The following is an 18271-nucleotide window of genomic DNA, read 5'->3' on the forward strand; positions in this document are numbered from 1 at the left end:
ATATGCTCTATTTAAACATTTCCAGTGCCACACCCTTATGTTATTCTATCACAGGGATGTCTGATTGCACAAACTTAACAATGTGTACACCACTTGGTTCTGCTGGTATTGCACCACTTTGTGTTGCGTCGGTAAATTTACATAGCTGTAAAATTGTGGTTGTAGAATACTTGCAGGCAAACTAAAATGTATCTAAAAAAGAAAGAGTGTGGGCATCTGTGAATGGAGCGGTGAAACCCTTAATGAAGTGCAACTAAGCTGTTCAGAGCTATACATTACAGTGTGTACACACACAAGAAGCTGGTGTGTTGGCGTGAAACTGCTATCTCCAGAGAGAGAAAAATATATTCGCTCATATATTACTGGGGTTTCAATCTTCAATTTTCAATCTTTCTTCTATCTTGGACATTATTTATAGCCGTTTAGCACACACATGAGATGAGTTTGCAACCTTAAAATGAAAAGCAGCAGTGAAAAGAAACATCTGGTTTGTATTACTTCAGACTGTAGATGTGCACAGTCGGCAATAGTTATTTGTTTGTTAGAAGTAAAACAACTCTTTGTTAGATTTAACCAGAAGTAAAATGTTCAAAATAATACATCCAGTATTCTTATAATCAAACTAGAAGGAAAGGTTTAAATGCCTGCAAATACTTGAAAGAAATTGTGATAGCAAGGGAAGAAGCACACAAGCAAGGGCTTGTTCTTGTTTTGGCATGATGCACAGGCCAAAGTACAATGCCAGGAAAAATAAAGAACATGCAGGCTTATCTGTGGTGAGCTTTCCAACAGTGCTCTGCGCAGTTTAAATAAGGACAGGTATCGACTGACATATATGGACTGACATCATACCTACAAAACTGGCTTCTTACTGGCAACCCTGCAGGCTATAAGTGAGTGAAACAAAAGAGAATGTATAAAATTGTCAGGTTTAATATTTTAAAAAATAACTAAAACTGTGACTAACAAAATAATGAATATATAAAAAGTGATTTCAATGCAAGATAACGCAGAGCGAAAGGACAAAGAATGTGTGAAAAGTCAAGTAGAAAAATATATCAATCATATACTTATCCATTTTACAGTGTTTGCAATGCTTGTTGCCTTGGTAACATAACTTTGGCCAGCATGGTATGGCAGTCGTGCTCAATTTTAATGGCACAAAATTCTATCAAAACACATCACCTGAAGTTGAAAATCTGCCAGATTTGAGTGAATAACAAACTTGACCCTGACAATAACAGGCGTGGCTGCTTTACAGTGGGCAGTTGGCAGTATGAGGAAATAAAAGATAAAGGTTCACATGGACACCCTGTCTTCATGAACATTCATATGGCACATGGGAATAAAAGGATGAATGGAATATTGAAGCCATTGTATGAGGTTTGCAGGTAGTTGTGAGGTTTGAATGAGTTCAGTAAAAGTTGAATCCCTCTTTATCTTTCTGATCATTACACAAAATTAAACTGAATGGTGTGTGTAATGGGTGGGGCAGAGCAACCATTTTAGGCATTGCTCCTCCCTTCAGTCCTGCACACCCCCTTCCGCACCAGAGGCAGTAGCAGCAGCAGGATAAAAGGGGACGGAGGCAGAGCTACGCATCTCAGTCCATCTTATTCTCTCCAAGGCAGATCTCCTGAGCAGTCTTCACTTCACAATGACATCATACAGGTCTTATTCCTCCTTTGGAGGTGCCAACCAAGGTGGTAGCTTTGGTGGCTCTGGAGGCTCGGTGCGAAAGTCTTATAGTTCCAGCGTGTATGGTGGTGCAGGTGGCTCAGGAGCAAAAATATCTGTTTCCTCCGCCGGTTATGGCAGTAGATTAGGTAGCAGTTATGGCATGGGAGGAGGTGGAGGTGGAGGTGGTGGTGGAGGTTTTACTTTTGGCTTGGGAGCGGCTGGAGGTGGAGGCGGAGGAGGAGGCTTCAACCTGTCTGATGGCCTGGACCTCCACGTCGGGGCCAACGAGAAGGCCACCATGCAGAACCTGAACGACCGTCTGGGCTCCTACCTGGAGAAGGTGCGCAACCTAGAGAAGGCCAACAGTGAGCTGGAGCTCAAGATCCGCCAGTTCCTGGAGAGTAAGTCCTCCCCCTCTGCCCGTGACTACTCACATTTTGAGGCCACCATTGCTGACCTGCATGGAAAGGTATGTCGCATGATTTTTGAATGAGATACAAAAGCATGTCTCTCTGTAGTTTACCAAAATGTAACTATCAGATGAACATGTTAGAAACGATGCATTGGAACTTTAACTAACCCAGAGTAGCAATATGTATGCATGATTTTGTAAAGACCATTACTATCCTTGTGTTATATGCAATGCTTTTGTGAAGTGTTGTTCACAGCATACTTTATGTTTACATAGTCTCTTTGCAATTGGATGAAAGAAATGTAATAACTGAAACCTTGCGTCATCACACAGATCCAGGATGCCACTCGTAACAATGGAGGCATCTATCTGTCTATTGACAATGCAAAACTGGCAGCAGATGACTTCAGAACCAAGTAAGTATAAGGATGAGAGGCAGAAGGTGTTTGTAACATAGTCAGATCTGAAATTACTCTGAAGCAATACATGGAATATGTGTACATGGTGTGAATGTTGAGGTGCAAATGTCTGATCTCTTGCTGCCTTACAGGTATGAGAATGAGCTAGCCATGCGTCAATCAGTGGAGGCAGATATCGCCGGTCTAAAGAGACTGTTGGATGAGCTGACACTGGCCAGATCAGACCTGGAGATGCAGATAGAAGGCCTCAAGGAGGAGCTGATCTACCTAAAAAAGAACCACGAGGAGGTGGGTAGCAAACGCATAACAGTCATCTGAGTGGATTTGCATTCAATGCGCTGTCTCGAATGCAGAACAAAATTTCCTCAAGTCAGCAAACATAAACCTTTTACCAAACTCCTCTTATTTACCAGGAATTGGCATCCATGAGAACTCAGATGAGTGGACAGATCAACGTGGAGGTGGATGCAAAACAACAGCCAGACCTGGGCAGCATCATGGCTGAAATGCGTGAACAGTATGAGAGTGTGGCTAAGAAGAACCAGAAAGAACTTGAAAATTGGTTCCAAATAAAGGTAAGACTGGACCCAAATCCTCGTGATGATATTAATTGAATAAGTAATTTGTCATTGCCTATTTAGACTGCTATGTATGTAACATATGTTACACGTGACACTGATGTTCTCCCATGTCTACTGCAGTCAGAGTCGCTGAACAAGGAAGTGGCAGTCAGCACAGAAACTCTCCAATCGTCAAAGTCAGAAATCAACGAAATCCGACGCACCCTGCAAGGCCTGGAGATCGAGCTACAGTCGCAACTTAGCATGGTAAATGCTGATGATCTAGGGCAAACCTTACATAGAATTTGATGCACCCACAGTATTCTTTCAGTTAACTAACTGCTTCTCTTCTCCATCCATATTCTCTTCTCCATCCTCCTCTAGAAAGCGTCCCTGGAAGGCACTTTAGCTGAGACAGAGTCACGGTATTCCATGCAGCTCCAAGGCCTCCAGAGGCAGGTGACGTCCCTGGAAGAACAACTGATGCACCTGCGTGCTGACATGGAACGCCAGAGCCAAGAATACAAAATGCTGCTCGACATCAAGACAAGGCTGGAGATGGAGATCGCAGAATACAAGAGGCTGATGGACGGAGAGGGCAGGTAATTTATCTGTAATTAATTCTGTCCTTTCATGATAAACTCATACTCTTACTCTGTAAAATTAAGCATTATCCTGATATTTAATGCAAGTACTGTGATTGTACCCCTCCACAGTGTCGTACCTCAAGGGAAATCCTCTAGCAAGGTGATAGTGGTCACACAGGAACTGAAGGATGGCAAGGTGGTTTCCTCCTCCACTTCCTAATCTGTCTCGTGCAGCAAACGCAACACAAGGGGCCACACCTGAGGACCACAAGCACAAACGAATCCAATACTTCCTTCACATATACATGTGAATGTAATAAAAGGCTGCCAGTTTGCTGACTACCATTTTGTCCTGTTTTGACTTATTTGTGCTTCAATTCCAAATAATGTCCTGATAGTGGCATGGTTTTGAGATGAACCATAGGTTTTATAAAACAAAAATGTTAATCTTCATCCTGACAAGAGTTGCTTAGGGTATTTGGTAGGTCTGAGATATAATTATTTTGACAGATATTTGTGTAAAACCTGCTGAATAAAATCGGAAAAACTTTGAGGGTGAGCCACATTATTAGCTGGATGTAAAAGAATAGAACAAATAAGGCTTTGAATATAAAGTTGCTAATATCCTTAGGGTGGTTGGGAAAATATGAGCAAAGAGTAGTAGTTCTTTCTCCTTTGTTCAACATTTTTGTCCGAGATACTAGTGAGTTCAGGACTTAATATAGCCCTTCCCCTTAGCCCTACCCGTCGACCAAAATGAGTATTGGGACAGCACTTACTCTCACGGAAGCGCGCAAACCAAGGGCTAGGGGTAAGGGGTAGGGGTAAGATAGAGAAACGAGACGCAGCCTAAGTCTCAGAAGCCACACAGTGTTCAGCAATACAGGCGTACAGTCATACAGGTCTGAAGTAGACAGCATGCATGCTCCGATAAATCCAGATTTAAAACCATTTGAAAACACACTATTAGGAGTGCCAATATATACAATGTACAATGTAGCCTTAATGCCTCACAATAGAGTCCTGGGTTTGAATCTCCTTCCTTCAGAAGTCTTCGTGCACATTTGGATGTACGCATGAAGTCAACTCTCTTGGTGTTAGACTGGACTTTACAACTCAAAGGAGTTTGATTCACTTTTACCCAATGCATGCTGGGTCCCAGTCCCTCATTACACAGATTAAAGCTGCATCAACCAATGTTTGGCAACAAGGGGGCAGAGCATTTACGTACAGTATTTTATGAAATTGAAAACAAATGGTGCACAACTATTCCAATGAAAGTTTTGCTTTTCTAGGTTCTAGAATTATTTTTTTAACATTAACGGTTTAAAAATTCCTGATATAACTTCTTCTTGCGATGGGATCACACCAGCCAAATCAACAAATCGGGCCAGGAGCGTAAATTAGGGGGACCCTTCCCTACTTTCTACCCCACTACTTCCAGTGCCCTTGCTTCGATCAGCGCACACAAACACACACACACACACACACACACACACACACACACACACACAGTGAGGCTATTTTGAATATACATTACCAAGTGTTAATTTGTCTGAGGCCAGATTTTGCAACAGTGCAAAATGCAGTTAGAAAACTTTACAGGTGTGTACAGTCGAGAACAAAATGTTTGAGTTCGAAAATGTGTGTGGTCCAAGCGCCCGGAGTAGGGGGGCGTGAAGTAAGGAAGCCCCCCCCCCCCCCCCCCAAAAAAAAACTATGCACCCCTGACCCGATTTGGCATTGCAACACGAGTGATCCCATTGCAAGATTTCTAGTTCAAATATATTTTTATTATGAAGTAAGTCCACTAATAATTGGCCTATAGGTCTGGTTTGGTCTTCACCAACCTTAAAGAAATCCTTGGCCAGATGTTCTTAAAGCAGCCATATTATGCTCATTTTCAGGTTCATAATTGTATTTTAAGGTTGTACCAGAATAGGTTTACATGGTTTAATTTTCAAAAAACACCATCTTTTTGTTGTACTGCACCGCTCTCTCTCACTGCTGCAGCTCCTCTTTTCAGCTGGTCTCTGTTTTAGCTACAGAGTGAGACCTCTTTTCTTCTTCTTCTTCTGTACTATCTTTGATTGCACTCGCACATGCCCAGTAGCCCAGATGCAGATCATGTCAGCTAGCTAGCTCCATAGACAGTAAAAGAAAGGCTGTTTCTACAACTTCGGTCAGTTACAAGGCAGGATTAGCTTCTAAATGAGGGCGCACATGGAAGTAGTTCTTTTGTAGATTATGGTGAACTTGTGTGTGTTGTAGCAGTGCTTTGCTATTGAGAATGAGGTAGCATGCTAGCGTTAGCATTAGCGTTAGCATGCTAACGCTACGAGCTAATGGTTGCGGTTAGCCTGCTCGTTTCGGCTTGTGACGTCACAAGCCGTACCGATTTTGAACAGCTCACCCAGAGACTGAAGGCAGCACACATTCAGAAACCGTATCTCACTCAAAACAGCATGGATGGATTTATTTCAAAGTTTGTATGTGTGTGGAAGCACCAGAGACACAACATAACACCCCAAATCCCAGAAAAAGTGATTTTTTCATAATATGGGCACTTTAAACAGCTCGTGGCTAATCTTGTGCTGTTGTAAATTTGACTGCTGTTTGGTGCTGGATAGGTGTATAGAGGGTTTATTAGAGCTTGTTTGCTATTAAAACTTGTTTTTTGAGAGCTGTGAAATTAAACCATCCAGTAGGCGAAATGTGCTGTGAAACAATGAGCTAAACAAGGCTAAAAAATAGCCCCTTAAAGATTCGAATTACAGATTTGGGTATTAACTCTGTTGTTTGGAAATACAAGCGACACCTTTGTCACATGTATTTGATTCATTGTTAACATAAAAACAAAACACATTTATGATGCTTTATGAATACATGAAGGAGTATGTTTTAATTATTAGCATCTGTATCTAATATCTACGGTGGCTGACAGGGGCAAACGCCCTGCAACTTAAGAAAACACACGCAAATAGACAAAACACAAGCAAATTAAGAAAACAACTTCATTAATTTGACAACACATGCGCAGCATTCAGCAAACGCACTGCAAATACACACAACACAACCAAATACATAAACGCACTGCAAATAAAAAACGATGCAAAAAGAAAAGCACGCAAACCCCGAAAAAAGAAGCGATGCAAAAAGAAAAACAACTTCATTAATTAGCTGAATGCTGCACATGTGTTGTCAAATTAATGAAGTTGTTTTCTTAATTTGCTTGTGTTTTGTCTATTTGCGTGTGTTTTCTTAAGTTGCAGGGCGTTTGCCCCTGTCGGCCACCGTAAATATGTACTTAGAAATGTGGAGTATTCTGTTCATTATAAAATATAAAAAGTAGGGCTGTCAAAATAACGCGTTCATTTCGATTAATTAATCTGAGAAAAAATAACGCGTTAAAAAAAATAACGCAGATTAATCCATTCCATATTGACGTTTGACCCGGAGCCGTTCTAGCCACCATTCGACTGTAAAATGAAGGAGGGAGACGAGAATGTGCTGCCTAGATCATTAATTGGAACATTTACTTGTAAAAATCTTCTTCCTGCCAACCCTGGCTACCGAAATCTGGTGTCACTGATATGTCTGAGCTGCTCTCTGGTGCTCTGAAGACGATACAGGCAACACAAACACCGCTGCACGTGACGCTAGTTAACACTATACTCGACAGCAGCTAACGTTAGCCTACCGCTAGCTAGTTAGCACTATACTCGACAGCAGCTAACGTTAGCCTACCGCTAGCTAGTTAACACTATACTCGACAGCAGCTAACGTTAGCCTACCACTAGCTAGTTAACACTATATTAAAATAATTATTATTATAAATAATAATTAAAATGCTGACAGCTAATGCTAAATGGTGTAAAGTTTGACTGTGTTTTACTGTAGAGGATTCAACACTGGTATGGAACAATCTGCAGCTGCCGTTGGAGAAACAACACAGACGGTGCATTCAATGAAACTGGTAAACTACAGCCTCGTGGTGCATTTGAAGTTATTGTAAATGTCCTTTTCCCATCTGGTGGTTGTTTTTGTCGTTCAACAGCAATTTACTAGTGAAATAAGTTATTGTTATACATTATTATTAAATCATTTAATTTTGACCATATGGCCTTAGCAATAAACAAGCCGTTCTTTAATGTCACTGACTGTTGTTTAGTACCCTTTTTTTTTTCTTTTCTTTTTTTACTTTGTTAAAAAGTATCGGTTCAGGCACCGTTAATTATGTATGCGATTAATTTCGATTAATTAATCACAGAGTATGTAATTAATTAGATTACATTTTTTAATCGATTGACAGCCCTAATAAAAAGACACAAGAATGTTTAATTCAACTGCATGATCTTTATTGATTTTTGTTATTCCAATTTATCACTTAATCTCATCAACGTCCACATCAACGGTCTTGCTGCTCTCGACCACCCTTCCATCCACAACTGTCTCCACCACTGTGATAACCTTTGTGACCACTGAGGGAAACAAAAAGATGCAACAATAATGAGCATATCACATTACATTTTTTAAATCCAGCTAAAACTTAAAGCAGCCATATTATGCTCATTTTCAGGTTCATATTGTATTTTAAGGTTGTACCAGAATAGGTTTACATGGTTTAATTTTCAAAAAACACCATATTTTTGTTGTACTGCACCGCTCTCTCTCACTGCTGCAGATCCTCTTTTCACCTGGTCTCTGTTTTAGCTACAGAGTGAGACCTCTTTTCTTCTTCTTCTTCTTCTTCTGTACTATCTCTGACTGCACTGCACATGCCCAGTAGCTCAGATGTAGATCATGTCAGCTAGCTAGCTCCATAGACAGTAAAAGAAAGGCTGTTTCTACAACTTTGGTCAGTTACAAGGCAGGATTAGCTGGGAGACTTCTAAATGAGGGCGCACATGTAAGTAGTTCTTTTGTAGATTATGGTGAACTTGTGTGTGTTGTAGCAGTGCTTTGCTATTGAGAACGAGGTAGCATGCTAGCGTTAGCATGCTAGCGTTAGCATTAGCGTTAGCATGCTAACGCTACGAGCTAATGGTTGCGGTTAGCCTGCTCGTTTCGGCTTGTGACGTCACAAGCCGTGTCGATTTTGAACAGCTCACCCAGAGACTGAAGGCAGGACACATTCAGAAACTGTATCTCACTCTAAACAGCATGGAAGGATTTTTTTCAAAGTTTGTATGTGTGTGGAAGCACCAGAGACACAAAAGAACACCCTAAATCCCAGAAAAAGTGATTTTTTTCATAATATGGGCACTTTAAACATTTTACTGAAAAAAATACAAATGATATGCATGTGAAAGAATGCTCACCTTGTCTTGAACTGGTAATGGACAGAAAAAGAAAGAAGAAAACATTAGTCTAGAACATATCCACATTGTCATTAAATGTTTTTAGCTGGAGTGGATATTATTTCTCTGTAATCCCCCTGTCCAGTCAGTGTTTCTCTCTCTTCACCAGGTCTCACCTGTCATCCTCCCCATCCAGCAACCTCCTGTACTCAGCGATCTCCAGCTCCAGCCGGGTCTTGAGGTCTAGCAGCATGTCGTACTCCAGCTTGTTGCTGGCGATGTTGGCGTGGAGCTGGGACACCCGAGTCTCCAGGCTTGTGACCATGTTCTGGAGGCTTGCTAGCTGTGCAGCGTATCGCGTCTGAGTCTCTGCCAGGGTGCCCTCCAGAGACGCTTTCTGTTGTGGTCAGAGGAAGAAGTTAGGCAAATAGGCAGACAGTGATTAAAATTCAGAGAAGTTACTTGATGCTGGTAACAATGTTGAAAATATAAAACAAATGTTGGCTTGAGTGTGTTACTAGCATCATGTGGTTCTGCACACTTCGGAATTACCCTTATTTGTTTTCTTGCAGAGTTAGATGACAAGCTTGAAGCCACTCACATGTCAGCTAGATATGAATCTGCAGCTGGTTAGCTTATAGCTTAGCATAAGGAATGGAATCGGTGACACAGCTAGCCTGGCTCAGTCTAAAGGTAACAAAATCTGCCAACTAGCATCTTCAAAGCCCAAAAATGTACATATTCATATTATCGTCTTTGTTTGGTGGCATTGCAAGTTGTGGATTCCTGGAAGTTAGTTTTTTTGCTAACTGTGAAGCTAAGCTAACAGGCTGCTGGCTGTAGCTTCGTAGCTTCATTTAACAGATATGAGACAACAAAGAATATCAGCGTGTTTCCCAAAATGTCAAACTATTTCTAACTAACGTTACAGTGTTGTTAATATGTAAAGTACCATCACGGTTTCACATCCAAAAGATTATCAATCTTTATTGTTAATGTCAATTAATGTGTGTGTCCATGTCCGTCATGGCGTTCATAATTTGCGCAAGTAGAGCGTGACATCACGTGCAAAGGGTCTATACTGTTTTTTTTGACATACCATGCTCAAATTGGACTGCAGTTCAATCTGAAGCCTCTGGAATGCGCTCTTCAGGTCCTTAACCTCTGTGCTGAACGTCACCAGAATCTCTGTGTGTGTGTTCACTTCCTGCTCCACCACTGTAATCTGGGCAGATCAGAGAAACAATATTCGTAGTTTAACCCACAATTACAGTACATAACTGACATACTGTCAAGCCAAATAAGCTCGATGTAACTATATTGAAGGTCTCCAAAGTGGCTGTATCCTTAGCATTTGTAGCTTCTCACCTTGTTCTGGTACCATGCCTCAAGTTCCTTGCGGTTCTTGCCGATCACACTCTCGTAGTGTTCCCTGATCTCTGACATAACCTGGTTCAGGTCTGTAGAGGGAGAGGCATCCACGGCCACATTGACCTGGCCACCCATCTGACTCATTAGAAGAGCCAACTCCTGTAGGGGACAAAGGACAATGCCTCAGTCAGCCGGTGTAATAACTTAAAATACCATCAACAAACTTTGGGTTAATTGCAATGGGTGCACCACTACTTCCTCATCTAAACACAATCACCTCTTCGTGATTCCTCTTTAGCATGATGAGCTCTTCATTCAGGGTCTCACACTCATTCTCCAGGTCCATTTTGGCCAGGTTCATCTCATCAAACATCCTCTTCAGTCCAGAGATGTCCGCCTCCACAGCCATTCTCATGGCCAGCTCGTTTTCATACCTGAGGGAGGCACACAGGAGGGTTTATTGGGTCGTTGAGATTAGAAGTTGTCAGTGAGTCATGAGTTAACGCTTCGATGTGCATGTAAAGTTTCACTTATGTAGCATCGTATTGTGGGGCAGGGGGATACACTCACTTCATTTGGAAATCATCAGCAGCCAGTTTTGCATTGTCAATGCCCAGGACTGTCTTGGCATTAAGCTTAGAGGCGATACAAATCTGAGGAGGTAAACCAAACAAGACAGAAAATTTACAACCAAACCATGTTTAATACAGTTTTACCAACCATTATCTAAAATAAAAACAAATGCCTGCTATACTGATTTAGATAAATGGTTGTTATTCAATTTCTACTATTTTTGGGAAAGGATCCTTTAAAAATGTGGTTCTCAAAGATTTGGATGATAATAGTACATACGACACAAAACTTAAATTGTATCGTGCATCAAAAAGTCATATATATAACTATTTAAATAAGGATGTGACGCACCGTTGGAATGAATCTGGTATTAAAATGTCAACTGTACTGTGTTCTGTTATGTGCTTGCTGATAAGATGGCCTACTTCTACGCTATGCCAATGATGGGTTTCCTGGCTCTCTAACTGTCGTAACCCCACATACAGTATACATACCAACAGATACCTAACCCCCACCACACACTCACAGTGAAAGATGAGAAGAGGAAGATAACAGAAAACACAGAAACACACACACACAAATCTGTCTACTTCCTCTCACCTTGTCCTTCAGGTCGTCGATGATGGCGAAGTATTTGGTGTAGTCGTGGCAGATGACAGTTCTGCTCTGGTACCACTCTCTGATCTGCTTGTCCAATCTGTTGTTCTCCTTCTCCAGGATGTGCACCTTCTCCAGGTAGGAGCCCAGACGGTCGTTCAGGTTCTGCATGGTGGCCTTCTCGTTGGCCCCGACGTGGAGGTCCAGGCCATCATACCCGTTGAAGCCTCCAGAGGATGCTCTGTAGCTCTGCTGGGATGAGGAGATGCGAGTGCCACGGCCGCCTGCTCCACCGTAAACACTCATGGTCCTCTGGCCGTAGGATCTGCTGCTGATCGACATGCTGGAAGGTGTTGATCTGGATCAGGTAGGTAGGTAGATTACTGGAGTTGATCTGCAGTTGAAAGCATCTCTTGGTCTCCTTGGTTATATAGCTGCCACACGCAGCAAAGTGGGAAGGGCTAGGAGGGGTAGTTGAAAGGGAAGAATGCGGCTGACAGGCTACCCCCTTCCTCTTCCATGCAATCTCTTCATAAGTACAGGTGTCGATACTGGTGGGTAGGGGTTCATCTGCCTTTTTTCAGGTGGAACCCGATATTCCACATTTCAACTTTTCTCAAAGAAAGGACATTCCTTTCAATACTCCTCGGTTCATCATGAACCTTTGGAAGTTTGTAGCCTTCCTTGTTAGGTTGCTTGAAAGCAAGTTTACAGGAACAGACACATATACTTTTAAATAATGCATTCGTATAGAAGAAGCTGCTTTGTGTTTATAATCTTGTAAAATATTCATTGTGCATAATGAGTAGTTTTTGTACTTTAAGTATAATTTCATGCCAATATTTTTATTATTTTACTTCGGTAACATTTTCAATCCATGACTTTTACTTATAACAGAGTATTTTACACTGTGGCATTTCTACTTTAATTAAGTGAAATATCTGAATACTTCTTCCACCACTGCAATTTGGGATTGCATCATAGATGGTATTACACTGAGATTTGGATAGTTTCCCCCACTAAATAGTAGGACAAGCCTGACGAGTTACTGAAAACCTAAACTTGTTTCACTGGTGAAACTGCACTCACACCACCGTCACGTCTTCATTAAATCTATTGTAACATTTGGAAATGTTGGAAACAATCTGTAATAATTAAGACCAACTTCTATAAGTCTCCCATGTCCACTGCAGTCAGGTACGCTGAACAAGGAGGTGGCAGTCAGAACAGAAACTCTCCAAAAGTCCATGTCAGAAATTGAGCTAAGTTCCCAAATTATCATGGAAAATGATCTAGGGCAAATCTTACACACAATTTGATTTGCACCAGGGGGGGCAATCATATTTCGGACTGTTTGCTGTCTCATATTTTGTCCTGTTTGACTTATTTGTGTCCTAATTTAACATAATGTCCTGATAGTGGCATGGTTTGGAGACAAACCAAAGGTCTGTGACGGTGGTGTGAGTGCAGTTTCACCAGTGAAAAAAAGTAACTTGTCAGGCTTGTCCTACTCAGTGGGGGAAACTTTCTAAAGAAAACTAAATTTCTGTTGTATTTATTCAATCTCAGTGTTACACCCTCTGCGATGCAATCCTAAATTTCAGTGGCGGAAGAAGTAATAAGATCTAAGTAGAAATACCCCAGTGTAAAAACACTAAAAGTAAAAGACAAGTAAAAGTCATGCATTCAAAGTGTTACCTAAGGGAAATTAGTATTGGCATCAAAATATAGGCTACTTAACGAACAAAAAGTTAAAGTACTTATTATGCAGTATGGCCCCTTTAGAATCATATTACTGGATTATAATTATGAATTCATTAATGTGTACATCCCTTTAATGCTTCAGATTTTAAATGTGGAGCTAATTTCAGCTACTTTATATGCTGCTGGATAGCTTAATCTATAATATTACATTATAATGCATTAGTTGATTTATATTTTATATTAATAATGAATCTGCAAAGTAACTTAATTTATCAAATGAATGAAGTGAAGTAGAAGTAAGCAAATATATTTAAGCAGTATGTTAACATATTTCCCAGGTTGCTTACATGAAGATATTGTCATACAAAATCATATTTCATCATGATTTCTCTGTAATTTAAAATTGAGAATACTGTGTTATTTACAATGTTTGCAATTGAAAGGACAGAAAGTGTCACCTGTGTGATTTGTATGATGTTGACAATGAAATAGTCTACTGTTCATTCATAACATGATCTTTGCTCAGTTTTTGTTCAAAGCTTACCATCACAGCATGAAAGCACTGTGTGATTAATTTAGGTTTATATCTGATATCTTTTGACATAATGATACAAATACAGTACCATGCTGCATACATTCCTTTTTCTTTTCTTTTTCCGAATGTAAGTGGCTTCTTGTAAGTCGGCCATATAATACAAGGTATATAACACTTGAATAAAATACTTTTTTTTCATGAAGACAGTTATATTGTATTAATCTTAATTATCACAATGTTGAACATCTGGCCTAGACGCTTATGTGACAAAAACAACTTTGGCAGTAAGAACACAGTATTTGAAAATATATGTGTCTGTGCCTCTGAACTTGCTTTCAAAAAACCTAACGAGGAAGGCTCCAATTACAAACTTCCAAAGGTTCAAGATGAACCGAGGAGTAATCAAGAAATGTCCATTCATTGAAAAAAGTTGAAATGTGGAATCACGTGTTCCACCTGAAAAAAGCGGATCCACCCCTACCCACCAGTCACCACACCCGTGCTAATGAAGGGATTGCATAAAAGAGTAAGGGGGTAACCTGTCAGCCACATTCTTCCCTTTCAACTACCCCTCCTAGCCCTTCCCACTTTGCTGCGTCTGGCAGCTATATAACTAAGGAGACCAGGAGTCAACTGCAGATCAACTCCAGTAATCTACCTACCTACCTGATCCAGATCAACACCTTCCAACATGACGTTCGGCAACATATGCTACGACCAGAAGACCACGAGTGTCTGCAGTGGAGCAGGAGACCTTGGGATCCGCATCTCCTCATCCCAGCAGAGCTACGACCAGAGGACCATGAGTGTTTACGGTGGAGCAGGCGGCCGTGGCACCCGTATCTCCTCATCCCAGCAGAGCTACGGAGCATCCTCTGGAGGCTTCAATCTGTCTGATGGCCTGGACCTCCACGTCGGGGCCAACGAGAAGGCCACCATGCAGAACCTGAACGACCGTCTGGGCTCCTACCTGGAGAAGGTGCACATCCTGGAGCAGGAGAACAACAGATTGGAAAAGCAGATCAGAGAGTGGTACCAGAGCAGAACTGTCATCTGCCACGACTACACCAAATACTTCGCCATCATCGACGACCTGAAGGACAAGGTGAGAGGAAGTAGACAGATGTGTGTGTGTTTCTATGTTTTCTGTTATCTTCCTCTTCTCATCTTCCTCTTCTCATCTTTCACTTTGAGTGTGTTGGGAGAGGTAAGTATCTGTTGGTATGTATACTGTATGTGGGGTTACGACAGACATTTGAGTTAGAGAGCCAGGAAACCCATCATTGACGTTCTGTAGAAGTATGCCATCTCATCAGGAAGCACATGACACAAACAGAAAACAGTACAGTTGACATTTTCATACCAGATTTATTCCAAATGTGTGTCACATCCTGCTGACAGTGTTCAGTGTTACAGTGATAATTGCAAAAGGATGCAGTGTAGGTTTACTGTAGAGCCCAGCTGATGTATCTGAAGTTGATACTATGAGCCAATATTTTACAGTACTGTACATACATTTTGCACAGGCTGCAAATGTACTTTTTCTTCATTTAAGCTTGAAAAAGGTTGTATATATTATTGTATTCACGTAAATGTTAATATTTAAGTTTTGTTTGATATAAACCGTTATATTCCACCTATTTGAGAACCACATTTTAAAGGATCCTTTCCTAAAAAGTGTATAAATTGAAAACAACCATTAAATAAATCAGTATAGCAGGTATTTGTTTTAACTCTCAGATACTCTCATTAATCCCACATTGGTGGGTATGTGGACCCCATACTGTATGTAGTGTAATGTAAAACAGTATGGAACATGAGCTCGATTGTGCTTTTTCTCACTTGTTTCCCTGTTTTTGTTTCCTCCTCAGATTTGTATCGCCTCTAAGCTTAATGCCAAGACAGTTCTGGACATTGACAATGCAAAAATGGCTGCTGGTGATTTAAAAATGAAGTGAGTGTATCCCCCTGCCCCACACTACGATGCAACATACAATAAATGAAACTTAACATATGCACATCAAAGCTAATCTTAATGACCAACTAAACCCTCCTGTGTTCCCCCCTCAGGTATGAGAACGAGCTGGCCATGAGGATGGCTGTGGAGGCGGACATCTCTGGACTGAAGAGGGTGCTGGATGAGATGAACCTGGCCAAAATGGACCTGGAGAGTCAGTATGAGACCATGAAGGAAGAGCTCATCATGCTCAAGAGGAATCACGAAGAGGTGAGAATGAATAATTCAGGGAATAGTGGTGTGTACCCATTTGGCCCAATTTGTTGATGGCAGTTTCACAATCATCAGAATGGTTGAGTATGCATCTGTCGACACCCCTGATACATTCTTCAACGCAGAACAATACCCACTCCTTGAATGCACAGAACCTGAAACCGCAATAAACTCTAGCCTGAAAACACAGCCTCTGCCTGATAACACTGAGGAATTCCCATGTTAGGTTAATCCTTTTATGGTTTGCATAACAGGTCTGCCGCCTTTTCACCCTTTCCCCAGTATTGCCCCTCTTCCCTCTACACACTTCCTTGTTGTATTCTTATTTCCCTCCATTAGCTCATTGCTACTGTTTGTCTCTGCTACACACATAGACACACACACACACACACACACACACACACACACACACACACACACACACACACACACAAAATTATTACAATTAAAATTAAAATTTTAAGTTATTACACCGGCTGACTGAGGCATTGTCCTTTGTTCCCTACAGGAGTTGGCTCTTCTAATGAGTCAGATGGGTGGCCAGGTCAATGTGGCCGTGGATGCCTCTCCCTCTACAGACCTGATCCAGGTTATGTCAGAGATCAGGGAACACTACGAGAGTGTGATCGGTAAGAACCGCAAGGAACTCGAGGCGTGGTACCAGAACAAGGTGAGAAGCTACAAATGCTTAGGATACAGCCACTTTGGAGACCTTCAATATAGTTACATTAGGCTTATTAAGCTGACATTATGTCAGTTATCTTCTAAAATTGTTGGGTAAAACTATGAATATTGTTTCTCTGATCTGCCCAGATTACAGTGGTGGAGCAGGAAGTGAACACTCATACAGAGTTTCTGGTGACGTTCAGCACAGAGGTTAAGGACCTGAAGAGCGCATTCCAGATGCTTCAGATTGAACTGCAGTCCCATTTGAGCATGGTATGTCAAAAAAACAGTATATTAACAAAAAAGATGAATTACCTTTGGATGTGACACCATGATGGTACTTTACATATCAACAACAGATGTTGTTGTAGATGTTTAAAGAAATAGTTTGACATTTTGGGAAACACACTGATATTCTTTGTTGTCTCATATCTGTTAAATATGAAACTACAGCCAGCACCAGGTTAGCTTAGCTTCACAGTTAGCATAAATCCAATAACTTCCAGGAATCTGCAATGTGTTGCTTTTCCACTGGCACTAAACAAACAACATATTATGAATACATACATCTTTGAGTTTGAAAGATGCCGGTAGGCAGATTTTGTTACCTTTAGTCTGAGCCAGGCTAGCTGTTTCACAGATTATATTCCTTATGCTAAGCTGTAAACTAACTGACTGCAGTTTCATGTCTAGCTGACATGTGATTGGCTTCAATCTTCTCATCTAACTCGGCAAGAAAGCGAATTAGGGTTATATTTCGAAATGTGCAGAACCACATGATGCTAGTTACACACTCGCGCCAACAAGCATTGCAGCAAATATTTACCACTATCAAGTAACTTCTCTGAATTTTAATCACTGTCTGCCTATTTGCCTAACTTCTTCCTCTGACCACAACAGAAAGCGTCTCTGGAGGGCACCCTGGCAGAGACTCAGACGCGATATGCTGCACAGCTAGCAAGCCTCCAGAACATGGTCACAAGCCTGGAGACTCGGGTGTCCCAGCTCCACGCCAACATCGCCAGCAACAAGCTGGAGTACGACATGCTGCTAGACCTCAAGACCCGGCTGGAGCTGGAGATCGCTGAGTACAGGAGGTTGCTGGATGGGGAGGATGACAGGTGAGACCTGGTGAAGAGAGAGAAACACTGACTGGACAGGGGGATTACAGAGAAATAATATCCACTCCAGCTAAAAACATTTAATGACAATGTGGATGTGTTGTGGACTAATGTTTTCTTCTTTCTTTTTCTGTCCAATACCAGTTCAAGACAAGGTGAGCATTCTTTCACATGCATATCGTTTGTATTTTATCATTAAAATGCTTCAGTTTTAACTGAGTTTAAGAAATGTGATGTGATTTGCTTATCATTGTCTTTTCTGTTCCTCAGTGGTCACGAAGATCACCACAGTGGTGGAGACAGTTGTGAACGGAAAGGTGGTGGAGAGCAGCAAGACCGTTGATGTGGACGTGGAAGAGATTAAGTGATAAATTGGAAGCAATAGCAAAAATCTGTACAGATCATGCAATTGAATAAACGTACCTGTGTGTTAAATAATGAAAAGGATATTCGACATTTCTATTTTTGTCCATAACTGATGAACAATGAATGCACTGTAATAAGTACTGACATGGT

The 18271-nt window shown here is 41.2% G+C and overlaps 3 protein-coding genes and 1 long non-coding RNA gene across 4 annotated transcripts; 2 read left to right on the top strand and 2 right to left on the bottom strand.

Moving 5' to 3' along the window:
* The first annotated feature begins 1587 nt into the window (after window positions 1–1587).
* On the top strand, window positions 1588–4001 carry LOC116042622 (keratin, type I cytoskeletal 13-like). The gene is made up of 7 exons (XM_031288899.2): window positions 1588–2149; window positions 2426–2508; window positions 2643–2799; window positions 2925–3086; window positions 3213–3338; window positions 3456–3673; window positions 3788–4001. The coding sequence occupies exons 1-7, from the start codon at window positions 1658–1660 to the stop codon at window positions 3876–3878; spliced, it is 1329 nt and encodes a 442-aa protein (XP_031144759.1). The 5' UTR covers window positions 1588–1657; the 3' UTR covers window positions 3879–4001.
* LOC118494958 lies at window positions 1681–14751 on the bottom strand. The gene is made up of 2 exons (XR_004897173.1): window positions 14646–14751; window positions 1681–1948 (listed from the first exon to the last, which is right to left on the bottom strand). It is a non-coding gene; the product is annotated as an uncharacterized LOC118494958 (long non-coding RNA).
* Window positions 8042–11971, bottom strand: LOC116042625 (keratin, type I cytoskeletal 13-like). Its single transcript, XM_031288902.2, has 8 exons — window positions 11503–11971; window positions 10900–10982; window positions 10607–10763; window positions 10327–10488; window positions 10058–10183; window positions 9135–9355; window positions 8980–8990; window positions 8042–8139 (listed from the first exon to the last, which is right to left on the bottom strand). The coding sequence occupies exons 1-8, from the start codon at window positions 11839–11841 to the stop codon at window positions 8042–8044; spliced, it is 1197 nt and encodes a 398-aa protein (XP_031144762.1). The 5' UTR covers window positions 11842–11971.
* LOC116042623 (keratin, type I cytoskeletal 13-like) lies at window positions 14622–18148 on the top strand. Its single transcript, XM_031288900.2, has 8 exons — window positions 14622–14843; window positions 15610–15692; window positions 15809–15965; window positions 16477–16638; window positions 16782–16907; window positions 17535–17755; window positions 17900–17910; window positions 18026–18148. The coding sequence occupies exons 1-8, from the start codon at window positions 14676–14678 to the stop codon at window positions 18121–18123; spliced, it is 1026 nt and encodes a 341-aa protein (XP_031144760.2). The 5' UTR covers window positions 14622–14675; the 3' UTR covers window positions 18124–18148.
* The last annotated feature ends 123 nt before the right edge of the window (window positions 18149–18271 follow it).

The sequence above is a fragment of the Sander lucioperca genome, chromosome 4 (assembly GCF_008315115.2).
Source record: "Sander lucioperca isolate FBNREF2018 chromosome 4, SLUC_FBN_1.2, whole genome shotgun sequence".
In the NCBI taxonomy this organism is placed as follows: Eukaryota; Metazoa; Chordata; class Actinopteri; order Perciformes; family Percidae; genus Sander; species Sander lucioperca.